The following is a 15,569-nucleotide window of genomic DNA, read 5'->3' as shown; positions in this document are numbered from 1 at the left end:
TAGCTATTTTAGAAAGGAGTATGAAAGTAGATTGTGGAAGAATGAAAGTGAAAGTGAAAGTGAAAGTGAAAGTGATAATACTTACAACGAAAGGTGGCTTTGAGCGGTAAGTGGGTCTCAAATTATCTTCTTAGATCAAACTTATCATTACTCACATATGTGATCATACCATGGTCACATGGTGTACTGTTTTAAACCGAAAGTGTGTGCTACTTGCAGGAGCACAAGGACGTGTCAATGGTTGCAGTTGTGTCATATGATTCGGATTGTCAAAAACAACTGTGTCTTTTATTTAAGGAACATCAATTTGTTTGATTTTTTGCACTGTTTATGTGCTTAACTTGTTTAGTTTCTTAAAAAAATAGAAATAACATATTATTGTGAAAACATAATTGGACTAGTATTCATGTATAATTTCACTATATACTTTACATGGAGTATATAAATTTTGCAAACAGATGATTAGAGATCATATCGATACCATGTGTCGGCAAATGTGCCCAAAAGAAAAGAAATGAAATTTTTTTATGCGGCGAAGGGACTAAGGGAGTACTAGATATGAACATACATAACCAATTCTCGTTGCCCCCATGCATTCGATCTTATCATTAAATAACAGTGCAATTTATTTATGCGGCAAATGGAGTACTAGATATGAACATACGTAACCAATTCTCGTTGCATCATTTATCATTAGACAACATAGACTAATCGGTTGCATGATACAGTCTATAACTGAAATGTGAAGAGGAAGAGCTTTTTACACTAAATCTGTTCATGCATACATAATCTGTTTCAACTAATCAGATATGAAAGGATAGAGTAGCTATAAAACAAAATGACCCATCCAATTATAAATTTTATCCATAACATCATTCTGCAAGCAAAAACGTCAGGAAATGCGGCTAACGTTACATTTGCAACCAATTTTACGTTCACTCGTAAAACTAGCTACTTTGTTTCTCATGCATTTCTTTCTATATATACCTCTTATTGTTGTTCATTATACCATATCTTCTTCCAAATTAATTGTGACTCTTTCAAAATTTAAGTGAAATATGAAGAGCTTTAATCTTGTCTCTCTTTGCTGCCTTTGTCTTTCCCTTTCTCTTCTCTTTAATCTTGCAGCTCCTGCCTTGTTGTTTCAGGTACATTCGTCTTGCAATATGTTTTTGTTACATGATGCACAATTACTCGATTATCTCTAGTTTATTGAAAATTTTCAAGTATTTCACTCAATACACATACAATTGTCACACATTTTCTTAAATAGGAATGCATTTAGGGGTGGCATAGTAACACATTAGTAGAAAAGGCATGGATTTAGTGGTATGATCATTTCTCTTTGTGGTTTCATTGGCTAACTTTTGTTATTGATTGATGCAATTAGGGGTTTAATTGGGAATCCAATAAGAAAGGAGGATTTTATAACTTCCTCCAAAACTCTATTGATGATATAGCTAAAGCAGGGGTTACCCATGTCTGGCTTCCACCCCCAACTCATTCCGTTTCGCCTCAAGGTATATAATCATTGTTTTGTTTATACTTCCTTCCGCCCACAATTATGTGCAACAAAGGGTATTACTCGTATTTGTGAGATATAAAATATTCCTTTGTTGCACATAATTGTGGGCGGAGGGAGTACATAAATTATATGAAGTATGACACTTATGTACGAAGTACTAGAGTACTAGACAAGTTGAACATATAATACTTTTGAAGCTGTTGGGTGTTAGTGTTTTGAATGTAATTTTCTTGTTGACTTCTAGGATATTTGCCTGGAAGATTATATGATCTTGACGCATCTAAGTACGGAACAAAAGCCGAATTGCAGAACTTGGTCAGTGCCTTCCACCAAAAAGGAATCAAGTGTCTAGCTGATATAGTGATAAATCATAGATGTGCTGATAAGAAAGATGGCAGAGGAATATACTGCATTTTCGAAGGTGGAACGCCTGATGATCGCCTCGATTGGGGACCTTGGGCTATCTGCAGGGATGACACCAAATATTCCGATGGTAGCGGGAATTTAGACACTGGAGCTGGTTATGATGCTGCCCCTGATATTGACCATCTTAATCCAAGAGTGCAAAAGGAGTTGGTGGAATGGATGAATTGGCTTAAGTCCGAGGTCGGATTTGATGGTTGGAGGTTTGATTTTGTCAAGGGATATTCTCCTAGCATAACCAAAATTTACATGGACAAGACTAAGCCAGATTTTGCTGTAGGAGAACTTTGGGATTCAATCACTTATGATCCAGATGGTAAGCCAGACTTCAACCAAGACGGACCGAGAAATGAACTTGTAGGGTGGGTTAATACAGGAGGTGGTGTTGTTAATGTGTTTGATTTTACTACCAAAGGTGTTCTCCAAGCTGCTGCTGAAGGAGAATGGTGGAGAATGAAAGACTCTGAGGGTAGGCCTAGTGGTATGATAGGAATTATGCCGAAAAATGCTATTACTTTCATTGATAATCATGACACCGGATCCACGCAGGAGTTATGGCCCTTCCCTTCGGACAAGGTCATGCTAGGATATGCTTACATATTAACTCATCCAGGAACTCCATCAATAGTAAGCACTCGAACTTAAAAATACTCGATATACACTGTTTAGTCATCTAATTTGTACCTTAGCTAATGTGTTTTTCTAACATTTTGTTTTGTAGTTTTATGATCACTATTTTGAATGGGGACTGAAGGAAGAAATCCTTAAATTAACCTCAATCAGGCAAAGGAATGGTCTAACTGAATCAAGTAGCGTGAATATATTGGACGCGGATGCAGATGCATATGTTGCAATGATCGATGGAAAGGTTATTGTTAAGGTCGGACCAAGGTTTGATGTAGGCAAATTTATTCCCTCGAACTTCAAGGTTGTTGCTATTGGTAAAGACTATTGTGTTTGGGAGAAGCAAGGCTAAGCTAGCAACAGATGTTCATCCAATTCATGTGCACTATGCATATATACATGCAATGAAGGCCAAATGAATTCAAGATATCTATACCATTACCGTTATTCAAGCTTATCGATTATTTTTATACACTAAAACTTCTTCTTTGTCATTGTATGACATACGGGAGTATTGCTTTTACAATTTAGAAAGCTCATCATGTTTTTTTTAGCAGTATCATTTTGAGATTAATAATAACAATAGTGTGATGATGTTCACCTATTGAAGCATTTACGGAAAAAATAAGTTTAAATAATCATATTACCTTCGTGTTTTAAAGTTCGATTCAATTATTTATTATTTATACGGTCAAAATGAAGTAACTTTAACCACATTTTATGATTTATACGTACAAAAGAAATATATCAATATTGAGATCTTATCAAATTTACCTTAGCATAAATTTTTAGAATATCAACTTTGTATAATTTTCACTTATTGACTTATACATAGTTGAAGATATTAACAGTCAAATTTATGCACATTAAATCTGCACAAATACAATGTGATCGTATCTTTAGAAACAAAAGAGAGCATATTGCAAGCTACTCACATTTCCACTTTTCAACCGTAACTGCTTATGTGATCATATCACTTCAAGTAAGTAATACAGATTAAGGTCTTTTTATTTGTTCATCTACTAGTATTTGTTTGTTATTTGAAGGGATACACAATTACACTCATACGGTCATACCACATTACTTGTAAAATGATCGAATCCTCATTATCACTAAAGAAAAAGGTTTGCGTAATTAAATGAGAAAGTAGGATTTGTGAGATTTGTTTGTAAGATTAACGTTAATCACGTAATCAACCGACAAAACAAACTAATGAAGTTGAGGGAAGTTTCTTTGGAAAATGCATGTGGACTGTTTCTTGATCCAATAACACAAATTTATAACCATCTTCAAACATCAACTTAACTACGAAGTATTTAACCCATGTGAAGTACATCAAAATGAAAGTCAACATCATATTTCCTCTTTTCTATTTGTAATTCGTATTGTCCTTATAAATTTTTTAAAAAATAAAAATAAAGAGCATAACTAATATCAATAAATCGGATTTGATCTCAATCTTAAACACCAATACACCATCTGTCAAGATTTTAACCAGCTAAACTATAGAAAAGATACAATAACAACTTTAATCTTTATAATTACATATATTAGTATAATATTTTTTATTTTTTTTAAAGATACATATATAAAATACTCATATAGGATTTTGTTGAGAGGTGTTGAATAACTCTTTAAAATTATTTTCGAATATAGCTTTTAATTGAAATTACATGTTAAAATTACACGTCAATTGATATTATAAGTATTTATTTTTATTTAATATTAAAACTTTTAATTATTATATCCAACGCCCTGATATAATGAAGTTTATAAATAAAAACAAAACAAAACAAAAAAATCTTTTCATTTTCTTGTTTCCTTCCCCCTGCAATTTGCAAATTAACAATTCCCCATTTAATGAAATGATTCTTGTCTTGAAATTGCAATAAAAATCTTCAATTTTCCACCAATTTCAGATCTCCCCAAAAAAATTTAGAAGCAGAAACAGAGAAAGAAATGGAGAACAGGGAAGAAGGAGAAGGGGAAGAAGGAGGAGAGAGAATGGGGTTGGATCAACTTCCATCAGCTTTGCTTGCGACGATTATTGCTAAATTAGACATGGCGTCAATCTGTTCCGTCGCTTCTACTTGTCGCACTTTCAATTCCTGCGCTTCTCATATTATGACTTTCCTTCCTACTGTTCACCTCCTTGTAATCTCTCTCACTCTCTCTCTTATTGCTTTTTTTTATTTATTAGATTAATTTCTGTTAATTTGTGGAATTTGATTCAATTCTGTGCAAAATATTAGAAAAAGTTTTGTTCTTGCTTAGATTTGATGAGATTTGCTTTGTTTTAGGGCTAAATTATCTGCATTTTGGCTTTATTTTATTGAAAGTTGTCTAATTTGATGTTTCTGATGAACTAAAATTAAACTTCTTGTGACAAATTTGTGCCATTAATGTCATTCTTTTTTTTTTTTTTTTTTTTTGGTTTATAATGAAATTGAATCGATCCTGGGTCTTGGGTACCAACTATATGGCTTTAGCAGTGATACTATATTTTATATGCATAAAGATGAACCTAATTATTTGGGATTTGTTGATTCATTTTGTTGGTGAAATATTATTTAAGAAAGTAAGCAAGTAGTGGAGGAAACTGTTGAATATTTGGTCATAAGTTATTGTTTATTTGGATGGATTTTGTTTGTTGATTTTAACAGAACTATTGGGTTTCAGGATGTTGCACCATCAATGGATCTGTTGGCTCCCTTATTGCCCCCAAACCCTTATCTCACTAGCCTGAAAGTTGACTGTTGCCGGCTTGATGACTCTGCGATTACTCAACTCATTCGGCCCTCTTTACATGAGCTTTTTCTTCATAATTGTGGTGATTTTAGTGGTAGATTGCTCTCTGAGATTGGTGCTAAATGTCGTGATATTAGGTACGTTCTTTCTTCTTTTGTTCTCTATTTTATATCTGTATCACAATTCACAAGCAATCAGTGCTCATATAATGCCGACTCAGTTGATATCTTTGTTGTTGCCTGACTTGCTACTAGATGTTTTTGGAATTTGTGTGTACTTGTATCATTGTGATGTGTTTTTGTTTATGTTCTGTTGTTGAATGTGTTAGTATACTCTCTGTTTGGCTGCTGTATTCGGTGATGTTGTCATCTCTTCTTTCTTGCCTTTTCTCCTTCAGGTCTCTCTACCTTGGGTGTGTGGGCGACAAAAGAGGTCGTGCAATTCATATTTCTGATTTGGAGGAATTACTCAGAGGTTGCAATGAACTGGAAGTAAGATCTAACAGCTAAAGTAAATTTCTAATGACCTAATAAGATTGTTTACAGGGAGATCACTAATATTATCACAGGGAATGACAATTCTATTTTATGATGCTCTTCATCATAGAAGTATTTGCTGCTCTTTATTTTTCTAAATGATGAACAAAATAAGTTCTGGTGAAAAGTTAAATTTGCTAAAAGAGTTATGCAGAACATAGTTTCTCTCTGTTTCACTTTTTGCTGTAACTCTATCCAAGTGGCAGAAAATATTGAGAGTTTTGCTAATATGGGTTTGTGTTGTATGTATTTACGATCACTAAGGTCACTCGAAATACATCTTGACCATCCTACCCTAGAGTATACTAGACCAGTTAATGGCGGGATACATGCTGGGTGGCATTGGACTATTGGTTGTTCTAGTATTGTGAGGTTTTTTACCTAAACTTCTTCTTTTGTGTTGGTATAAATGATGTCTTCCTCAGTCCTTTCTTCTTTTTATTCCTCAATACTGTGATTCCATGCCTCCTTGTGTTACTTGACTACAAAGGAAGAATTTTGTATCTAAGGTACATCTTTCCAACTTTGTGTTGTTTTAATTTGTTGGAGTTCGATGGTTGAAGCTGTACTGTTTTGGTTACTTTCTCCTCTATCCTATTCTGTAAAGTTGGACTTCACACCCACCGACTTACTTCTTGTCCTAAAATTTCACTCTCCTTAATCTCCATGCAAAATGTGGATATTATCTTGTTAAGGATGGAGATGATATATTATGAAGCAGTTAGCTCACTTATGTAAAGATGCATGGGTTTGGATGATTGGCCTTGGGGTTCTGTAGTTTGTCAGATTGGATACTACTATGACTTATGTGTATGATGAAGGGTAGGTAGAATGAGCATAATAAGTTTGTAGTCTAGTCAGTGACTTTTCAATTGCCTCTGTCATTTTGCCTAGTTGGTTTGTGGGTTTATATCTGGACCTTTATCAACTCTCTTTTTGTATATTGGCTGAGATGGGCAAACTGAGATTGAGTGAAAGCAGGAGGTGCAGTCTGCTTATTGTCAGTTTTGACAGCCAAAATTTTCAAGCTTTATCCTCTTGAATATTGAGCTGTTTGTTCCTTTTGGAGGGCATTATGATTTTTGTAGTAGCTATTATGTACGCCTTCCATTCTTTTTTGGTCTACTCATGAAAGTGTTCAGGGTCAAGTTTGGTTTGTGTAAGGTGTTCTTGAAGAAAAGAATATGTACTGGTTCCCATTCTAATCTGTCACGTGTATTCGACCAACTTTTTCCAAAGATAACGATCACTGGCTTATGCATCTATAGAATTAATGAAGGCTCTTATTCTTGTTTTTCAGTTTTTGGACTATATGAGATGAAATGACTTGGCCCATATTGGGATGAAGTTTCCATTTATTTGTGAGATATAAAAATTTTGGAGATCCTTTATCTGAAAATTGGAAGATTAGTAGAATTTGTATTGGCCTGGATCATGCACGCCCATTGTCTATATTGAGCAGGGTGCTTAAACATTCATAATGGACTGCAATACACTCACCTCCACCACCACGCATCCTAACTTACAGCAGGAGAAAAGGACAAAAAGGACAGAATCAGCAGCAGCAGGACACAATGCAAGGAGCACACCCACTACAACAGCAGTAACGGCTTGAAGGATTTTGGCAGATTACCTTTATTAATTATTAGCTATAAGACAAATTGTAGTAGTTGTTAACAATCAAGGCACTAGGCCAATTCCTTGTATCTCAAGTAGTATAAATAGAGTAGCCTAAAGAGAGAGGAAACTATTCAGAAAAATTGTAATAGAACCCTTGGAGAGTAATGGCCTAAAGCCATGTTATCTTGCACAAGCTGTTAGCTTTAATACAACGCCAAACCTTCCCCTAATCTCTGTTTATTTACGCTTACCGTTGCAATTGGTATCAGAGCAGCATGCCTTCGACGCCGCTCTCAGTGACTCCGGAGAGGGTCGCCGCGCTGGAGGAACGAGTAGAAGAGATTCTCGAGAAGATCGGTGATGGAGAAAACTCCATACAGAAAACGTTGAAGCAGGACCAAGATAAGTTCTTTGAAGAAATGAGGACGATGATGTTGGGTTTACAGAACCAAACAAACGTTGAAGGAGAAGTGAACCAGCCACTGGGTCACGGCGGAATCAGAATCGGCAACTAGGACCTAGGTTCCGGGGGTGGATTCCGTCACTTCAACAATGAACAGCAAGGAGGGAACGGCAACTGGAGGTTTAGAAAGTTGGATATGCCGATATTCGAGGGGTCCGACCCAGATGGGTGGATTTTAAGGAGCGAACAATACTTCCAATTTTACAAGCTTTCGGAGACGGAGAAGTTGCAGGCCGCCGTTGTAGCGATGGAGGGTGATGCCTTGAGGTGGTATCAATGGGAAAGCCGCCGTCGACCGATGGTGGGCTGGGAGGATCTGAAAACTAGAATCTTGAATCAATTTCGACCCGTTAACTCGGGAAGCTTGCACGAACAATGGCTCGCCGTGGAGCAAACCACCACGGTGGTGGAGTACCGCCGAGTGTTCATCGAAAAAGCCTCGCCATTGATCGATGTTCCAGAAAGTATAATGAAAGGTCAATTTATTAACGGATTAAGGGAGGAGATTAAGGCGGAGATCCACCCTAGAAGATGCCATGGATCTCGCGATCCGGGTCGAAGAAAGAAACCGGGTTAGTAGCTTAAAGAAAACGGGTGGAGCGTTCACCAAACCCGGACCTTATTCGTATTTTAACCGGATCCCCGCCTCTACGCTGTTGGGTAACGGTTCAGCCGAAAACACATACCCCAGATCCTTTAACCCCGGCCCAGTTCGAAGTAGCCCACCAATCAGCCCAAACACAAACCCTAACAACCACCAAACACAAACCCAAACACCCCAAGCTTCTTCTGCCTCAGTTAATATTCCTTCACAAACATACCCATCACGAAGCAATCCGAGCACATCAAGATTCAGTGGCATGGTGAGAAGACTAACCGAGAAAGAAATACAAGAAAAGAAAGAAAAAGGGCTCTGTTTTAGGTGTGACGGAAGGTGGACGGGACCCACGCATGTTTGCTCCGCCAAGGGGCTAAGTGTTTTGTTGGTGGAAGAAGAGGATGAGTGCGACGAGGAAGGGGAATTCCAAGCGTTAGAAGCTCCGGAGGAGGAAGAGGAGGTGGTTCCCGTGAATGTGTCTATGTGCTCCATTGTGGGGTTGACTAACCCGAGGACCATGAAACTAACCGGAAAAATCCGCGGGAAAGAGGTAGTAGTGATGATTGATCCGGGTGCCACGCACAATTTTATTTCAACCACCTTAGTAGAGGCGTTGGCTTTGCCGATTGAGGGTAATCACTCGTTTGGTGTTACCTTGGGAAACGGAGAAGCGGTGAAAGGCCGAGGGCAATGCAAAGGAGTGAGATTAAAGGTCAATGAGGAGTTAGAGATAGAGGAGGAGTTTTTACCCCTTCAATTGGGTAATTTTGATGTCATTTTAGGTGTGCAATGGCTAGAAAAATTGGGGGAAGTAGTCACTAATTGGAAATTACAAGTGATGAAGTTCAAGAAGGGGGGAAAAACGGTGACAATCAAGGGAGATCCGTCACTAGCCCGCACGGGAGTGACTCTCAAGTCAATGATGAGAACCATTCGTAAGCATGGAGGAGTCCTATTGGTGGAGTTAAATCAAGTTGAGGGAAGTGTGAAAAATGGGAGCAGTGACATTCCTGATTTTGTTCAAGGGGTGTTAAGTGAATTTAGTGGGGCCTTTGAGGAACCCCAAGGGCTGCCACCCATTAGGGAGCACGAACACTCCATCTTACTCAAAGATGGGAGTAATCCAGTGAGTGTGCGCCCTTACCGGTACCCGCAATTCCAAAAAGATGAAATAGAGAGGCTCATAAAGGAGATGTTAGAAGCCGGGATCATCCGACCATCCTCAAGCCCATTTTCTAGTCCCGTTCTTCTAGTGAAAAAGAAGGATGGATCGTGGCGATTTTGCGTTGACTATCGGGCCCTAAACAAAGAAACGGTGCCCGATAAATACCCCATTCCCGTGATTGATGAGCTACTAGACGAGCTACATGGTGCTCAAATTTTTAGCAAGCTCGATTTGAAAGCCAGATACCACCAAATTTTGGTGAGGTCGGAGGACACCCATAAAACGGCTTTTCGTACCCATGAGGGGCACTACGAGTTTTTGGTTATGCCCTTCGGCTTAACCAACGCTCCGGCAACTTTTCAAGCGTTGATGAATGACGTTTTCCGACCCTTCCTAAGGAAATTCGTCCTAGTCTTTTTTGATGACATTCTCATCTATAGTGCAAGTAAAGAAGAGCATGTTGAGCATTTACGGGTGGTCTTAGCTACACTCAAGGCCCATGTGTTGTTTGCAAATTTTAAGAAGTGTGAATTTGGGAAGGGTGAAGTAGCTTATTTGGGCCATATGATTTCTAAAGATGGGGTTGCTGTGGATCAAGAGAAGATACAGGCTATGGTGAATTGGCCCACCCCAAAATGCTTAAGGGAGCTAAGGGGCTTTTTGGGCCTAACGGGCTACTACAGAAAATTCATAAGACACTATGCACATATAGCCCACCCTTTAACGGATCAATTGAGGAAGGATAACTTTGGATGGTCCACAAAGGCTGACCACGCATTCACTCAGCTAAAGTCAGCCATGACCACGACACCGGCGTTGGTGATGCCGGACTTCCATAAGGTGTTCGTGGTGGAGTCCGACGCCTCGGGTTTCGGCCTTGGGGCGGTTTTAATGCAGGATATGAGGCCCGTAGCCTTTTTCAGCAAGGTGTTAGGCCCAATAGGAAGAAGCAAGTCTGTGTATGAAAAAGAACTAATGGTTGTTTGCTTAGTTGTGCAAAAATGGCGACACTATTTACTTGGCCGGAGGTTTATAGTGCGAAGCGATCAGCAAAGTCTCAGATTCATAATGCAACAACGGGAAGTGGGATCGGAGTATCAGAAGTGGGTTAGAAAATTAATTGGGTTCGATTTCGAACTCCAATACAAGCCCAGAATTGCAAATCGCGTGGCTGATGCCCTTTCGCGGAGGGGTAAGGAAGAAGGCGCGGCGGATTTAAGGGCTTTGGTGGCCACACAGGGAGTCGACTAGTCAGTTTTGAAGGAGGAGTGTGCGAGAGATGGGTTTATACAGAAAATTGAAGGGGCAAATCGCGGCAGGGGAGTAGATCAGGGGGTACTCCGTGGAAGACAACCACCTCTTGTATAAGGGTCGAGTAGTACTTCCAACTCACTCGAGCCTAAAGGCGGTTTTGTTGAGAGCGTACCACGACTCACCGGAGGGAGGACACGAGGGTGAGACGAAGACCTATATTCGAATAGCGGCCGATTGGTGCTGGGCCGGAATGCGGAAGGAGGTAGCTGGTATGTGCGGCAGTGTATAATTTGTCAAAGAAACAAACTCTCACAAAGATCACCAGCGGGGCTGCTGCAACCCTTGCCTATACCGGAAAAGGTGTGGAGTGATATAACCATGGATTTCATTGAGGATCTCCCAAAATCCAAGGGAATTGACACGGTCTTGGTGGTAGTTGACCGCCTATCGAAGTATGCTCACTTTTTGGGGTTGAAACATCCCTTCACGGCGATTGGAGTGGCGGAGGTTTTTATGAGGGAGATTGTTCGATTGCACGGGATACCGAAGAGTATTGTGACTCACCGAGATAGGATCTTTGTCAGCATGTTTTGGAAGGAGCTTTTTCGGCTTCAAGGGACAGGGCTAAAGCGAAGCACATCGTATCATCCTCAAACGGATGGTCAGTCCGAGGTGGTGAACAAGCGGCTTGAGACCTATCTCCGCTGTTTCGCCGGTGATCAACCAAGAGCGTGGGCCAAGTGGTTGGGATGGGCCGAGTTTTCATACAATACATCCCCTCACTCATCAACCCACATGACTCCATTCAAGGTTGTTTATGGGAGAGATCCTCCTAAAGTAATTCGCGTGGGAATGGGGCAAACGACTGTGCACTCGGTTGAGGAAGTTCTTCAAGAAAGGGATGTGATGTTGGATGAATTGAAATTGCATTTGACTCGTGCCCAGCAAATTATGAAGGAAAATGCCGATGTTCATAGGAGGGATGTGGAATTCAAGGTGGGGGATATGGTGTTCCTTAAACTCCAGCCATATCGACAACGCTCATTAGCCAGGAGACCTTTTGAGAAGTTGGCAGCACGTTTTTATGGCCCCTTTGAGGTCACGCAAAGAGTCGGGAAGGTAGCCTACAAACTACTTTTGCCTGAGACATGTAAATTACACCCCGTGTTTCATGTGTCACAATTGAAGCAAGCTTTGGGGAATGCTGTGAGTTCGCCAACAATTCCGAGCAAATCACTCGGAATTGGAGTTAACTGTGGAACCTGAGGCTGTGTTGGACAGCAGACCCAAGCTAGGGAGAAGGGATGGTTTGGATGTGTTGATTAAGTGGCAAGGTTTGCCTGAATTTGAGGGCACATGGGAGGATGCCGAGGCCATGAAGGCTCAGTTCCCTGCTTTCCACCTTGAGGACAAGGTGGCGCTTTTGGGGGGGAGTATTGCAATACACTCACCTCCACCACCACACATCCTAACTTACAGCAGGAGAGCACACCCACTACAACAGCAGTAACGGCTTGAAGGATTTTGGCAGATTACCTTTATTAATTATTAGCTATAAGACAAATTGTAGTAGTTGTTAACAATCAAGGCACTAGGCCAATTCCTTGTATCTCAAGTAGTATAAATAGAGTAGCCTAAAGAGAGAGGAAACTATTCAGAAAAATTGTAATAGAACCCTTGGAGAGTAATGGCCTAAAGCCATGTTATCTTGCACAAGCTGTTAGCTTTAATACAACGCCAAACCTTCCCCTAATCTCTGTTTATTTACGCTTACCGTTGTATGGACCATTAACTTTGTTATTACTGTCTGATTTGTGCTCTCTATTTTGCAGACTCTCAATCTGATGTTTGATGTCTCAACATTTCTTCGGCATAATTTTGCCCGAGCATGGACTTTGGCTTCTGATAAACTAACTTCTTTAGAAATCGGTTATATCTCGTCAGTCATGGTGACAGAATTGCTCAGCCCAACTCCTGGGCCTAGTCAGTTTCTGCAACAAGAGCAGCCACCTGTACTACCGAATCTTCAGAAGTTGTGCCTTTCTGTGGATTATATCACTGATACTATGATCAACACAATATCCCAGAATCTCACTTCATTGACTTATTTGGATCTTCGAGATGCACCTATCATTGAACCAAGGGTGACTTTTGACCTCACCAATAACGGTCTCCAGCAGATAAACCGACATGGAAAGTTGAAACATCTTTCATTGGTACGTAGCCAAGAGTTCCTCGTAACTTATTTTCGCCGAGTCAATGATCTAGGTATCCTCTTAATGGCTGACAGTTGTGCAAGTATGGAAAGTATATCTCTTGGTGGCTTTTGCCGTGTTACAGATACAGGTTTCAGAGCTATTTTACATTCATGCACTAACCTTTACAAGATAAAAATATCGCACGGAACCCAACTCACCGATCTGGTTTTTCTGGACATCTCAGCTACCCCTCTTTCATTAACACATGTTGGCTTGAGATGGTGTAATCTGCTGACCAATCTTGCAATTATACATGTGGCATCAAATTTGGATCTGACCGTGCTTGATCTGAGGGATTGCAGAAGCCTTGGGGATGAAACTCTGATCGCAATCAGCCGACTTCCTAAGTTAAGGTCATTACTTCTTGATGGGTCTGATATAAGTGATGTTGGCATCTCACATCTGAAGGATATGGCAGCTAGCTCACTAGTTTCTCTCTCTGTTAGAGGCTGCAAGAGACTTACAGATAAATGCATCCCTGCCTTATTCAGTAGCACTTCAAAGCCCGTATTGCAAGAACTGGACTTGTCAAATCTGCCTAATCTGAGTGACAACGGAGTTCTACTCTTGGCTAAAAGCCGAGTTTCAATTTGTGAACTCCGTATGAGACAATGTCCTCTCATTGGTGACACTTCTGTCATGGCATTGGCCTCAATGCAGGTTGATGATGGAAGATGGCATGGCAACTGCCTACGCTTGCTGGATCTTTATAACTGTGGGCGTATATCTGCACTCTCATTCCGCTGGCTGAAGAAGCCATACTTTCCGAGGCTAAAATGGTTGGGGGTGACTGGAAGTGTGAACAGGGACATGGTGGATGCATTAGCTAGGAGTAGACCTTACCTACATGTTGCTGGTCGTGGTGAGGAGCTAGGAACTGGCCAATGGGACCATGCGGATGGATTTTACATCCATGATTATGAGGAAATGGATGAACTCGAAAGATTTATCTTGGAGGGTGATGATGTAGTAAGCGATGAAGAAATGGCAGAAGCAGAACTTCATGAAGAACTAGAGGAATAAATTACCAGGTAAATTCCTTATAAGCATGTCTTTGTTTGTTCTAGAATTAGCCGATAATGGCTCTAAGTTCATTTGTTGTAATTTTAGTTTTGTTCTTTTTAGAATGGGTTTTCAGTTTCTTGTATTAATTTAGTTGATTTGTTGTAATTTTATTTTATGTCTTTTCGGATAATTTTTAAATTTACTGTATATTTATTATTGGTATTTGTTGAACTGGTTGCAGCAAGCTGCATCTAATTTGTACCGTGGTTATTAATTAATTAAATATGGTTCACAAGCAAATCAAACAACACATTAATGTGTCAATTTACTGAAATTCTGTTGATTTTTTTTTTTTTTTTTTTGGATAAAATTATGCTTATTTCCTTTTTTAGGCTTTAGCTACTGCATATTGACTAAATATGGTTTTAGTACATGAGTGCAATAGTGCATTGTTGCTTCGCCAAATTTTGCATGTTTTGGTCAAATATATCAGCTCAGCAGGGCACAATTCCATTGCAAGCCATATGCTGGTTCAAGCCAATTTGGACTAGATTATGTATCATTTGCTTCGAGTTGGGTCATATTGGAGTCTATATTTGATGATTGGCTTATTATAATAACAGCATCAATCGAAATATGCCATTAATTTTCGAATCAAGTCAGGTTGGTTCAATTTTAAGTTAGGGGTCATGTAATATCAGGTGTCATTCGGGTACATCAGTTAGACTCAGTCCAAATGCATTACAACTTAATTTGTCATCAAGTTTGGCAAATGCGCGTTATTTGAAGTTTGACGACACAACGTTGGGGCAGGGGTTGGGGTAGGAGTCATGGTGAAGGTGCAGGTTCTCCTCAGGGACAGGGTGGGAGGCCTGCTCCTGCTGGTTACAATTTAGCTGCAGTGGTTCTCCCTCGTCTTGCAGAAATCGCACTGATGGGCCTAACAGGATCATTGTAGCCTTGTAGGAGGCTCCAATAATTGAAATTTCGGCTTCAATTACTCTGATTGGGCTCTAAAAATGGGCCGTATTATCTCAATGATATCCTAGGTACGTATTCTACTGCTCGTCTTATTTTATACTTTTGCGTTCCTAATCAGTACTTGTACTGTTGTACATCATATTTGAGATGAAATAACCAAGCAAAGCTTGGCCTAGTAGGTAAGTGTTTGGCCTCATAATAGTACGTGAGCTATCGTTTTAAGCGTGCTTTCTTTTGCTTATATGCTACTAATAATCAACCAGTAAATGGGACACCAGGACACAACAAATACTTGCTTCTTGACTTCCGGAGCTACTTAAAGTGCGACTTAAGCCAAGCCAAGCAAGTAGTAACTACCACCCAAGGAGG

General features: G+C 39.8%; 2 protein-coding genes across 2 annotated transcripts; both read left to right on the top strand.

The window, feature by feature from the left end:
• The first annotated feature begins 1,058 nt into the window (after nucleotides 1-1,058).
• On the top strand, nucleotides 1,059-3,071 carry LOC145619396 (alpha-amylase-like). The gene is made up of 4 exons (XM_081674079.1): nucleotides 1,059-1,148; nucleotides 1,391-1,520; nucleotides 1,770-2,575; nucleotides 2,670-3,071. Exons 1-4 carry the CDS (start codon nucleotides 1,059-1,061, stop codon nucleotides 2,922-2,924), a joined length of 1,281 nt encoding a protein of 426 aa, XP_081530205.1. The 3' UTR covers nucleotides 2,925-3,071.
• Nucleotides 3,072-4,393: 1,322 nt separating this feature from the next.
• LOC145620458 (F-box/LRR-repeat protein 10-like) lies at nucleotides 4,394-14,531 on the top strand. Its single transcript, XM_081675136.1, has 4 exons — nucleotides 4,394-4,726; nucleotides 5,252-5,457; nucleotides 5,718-5,811; nucleotides 12,789-14,531. Exons 1-4 carry the CDS (start codon nucleotides 4,532-4,534, stop codon nucleotides 14,235-14,237), a joined length of 1,944 nt encoding a protein of 647 aa, XP_081531262.1. The 5' UTR covers nucleotides 4,394-4,531; the 3' UTR covers nucleotides 14,238-14,531.
• Nucleotides 14,532-15,569: the final 1,038 nt, after the last annotated feature.

The sequence above is a fragment of the Chenopodium album genome, chromosome 27, assembly GCF_948465745.1.
Source record: "Chenopodium album chromosome 27, dcCheAlbu1.1, whole genome shotgun sequence".
Lineage (NCBI taxonomy): Eukaryota > Viridiplantae > Streptophyta > Magnoliopsida > Caryophyllales > Amaranthaceae > Chenopodium > Chenopodium album.
The sequence above is the reverse complement of the archived record's forward strand: the minus strand, read 5'-3'. Positions and strand labels throughout refer to the sequence as shown.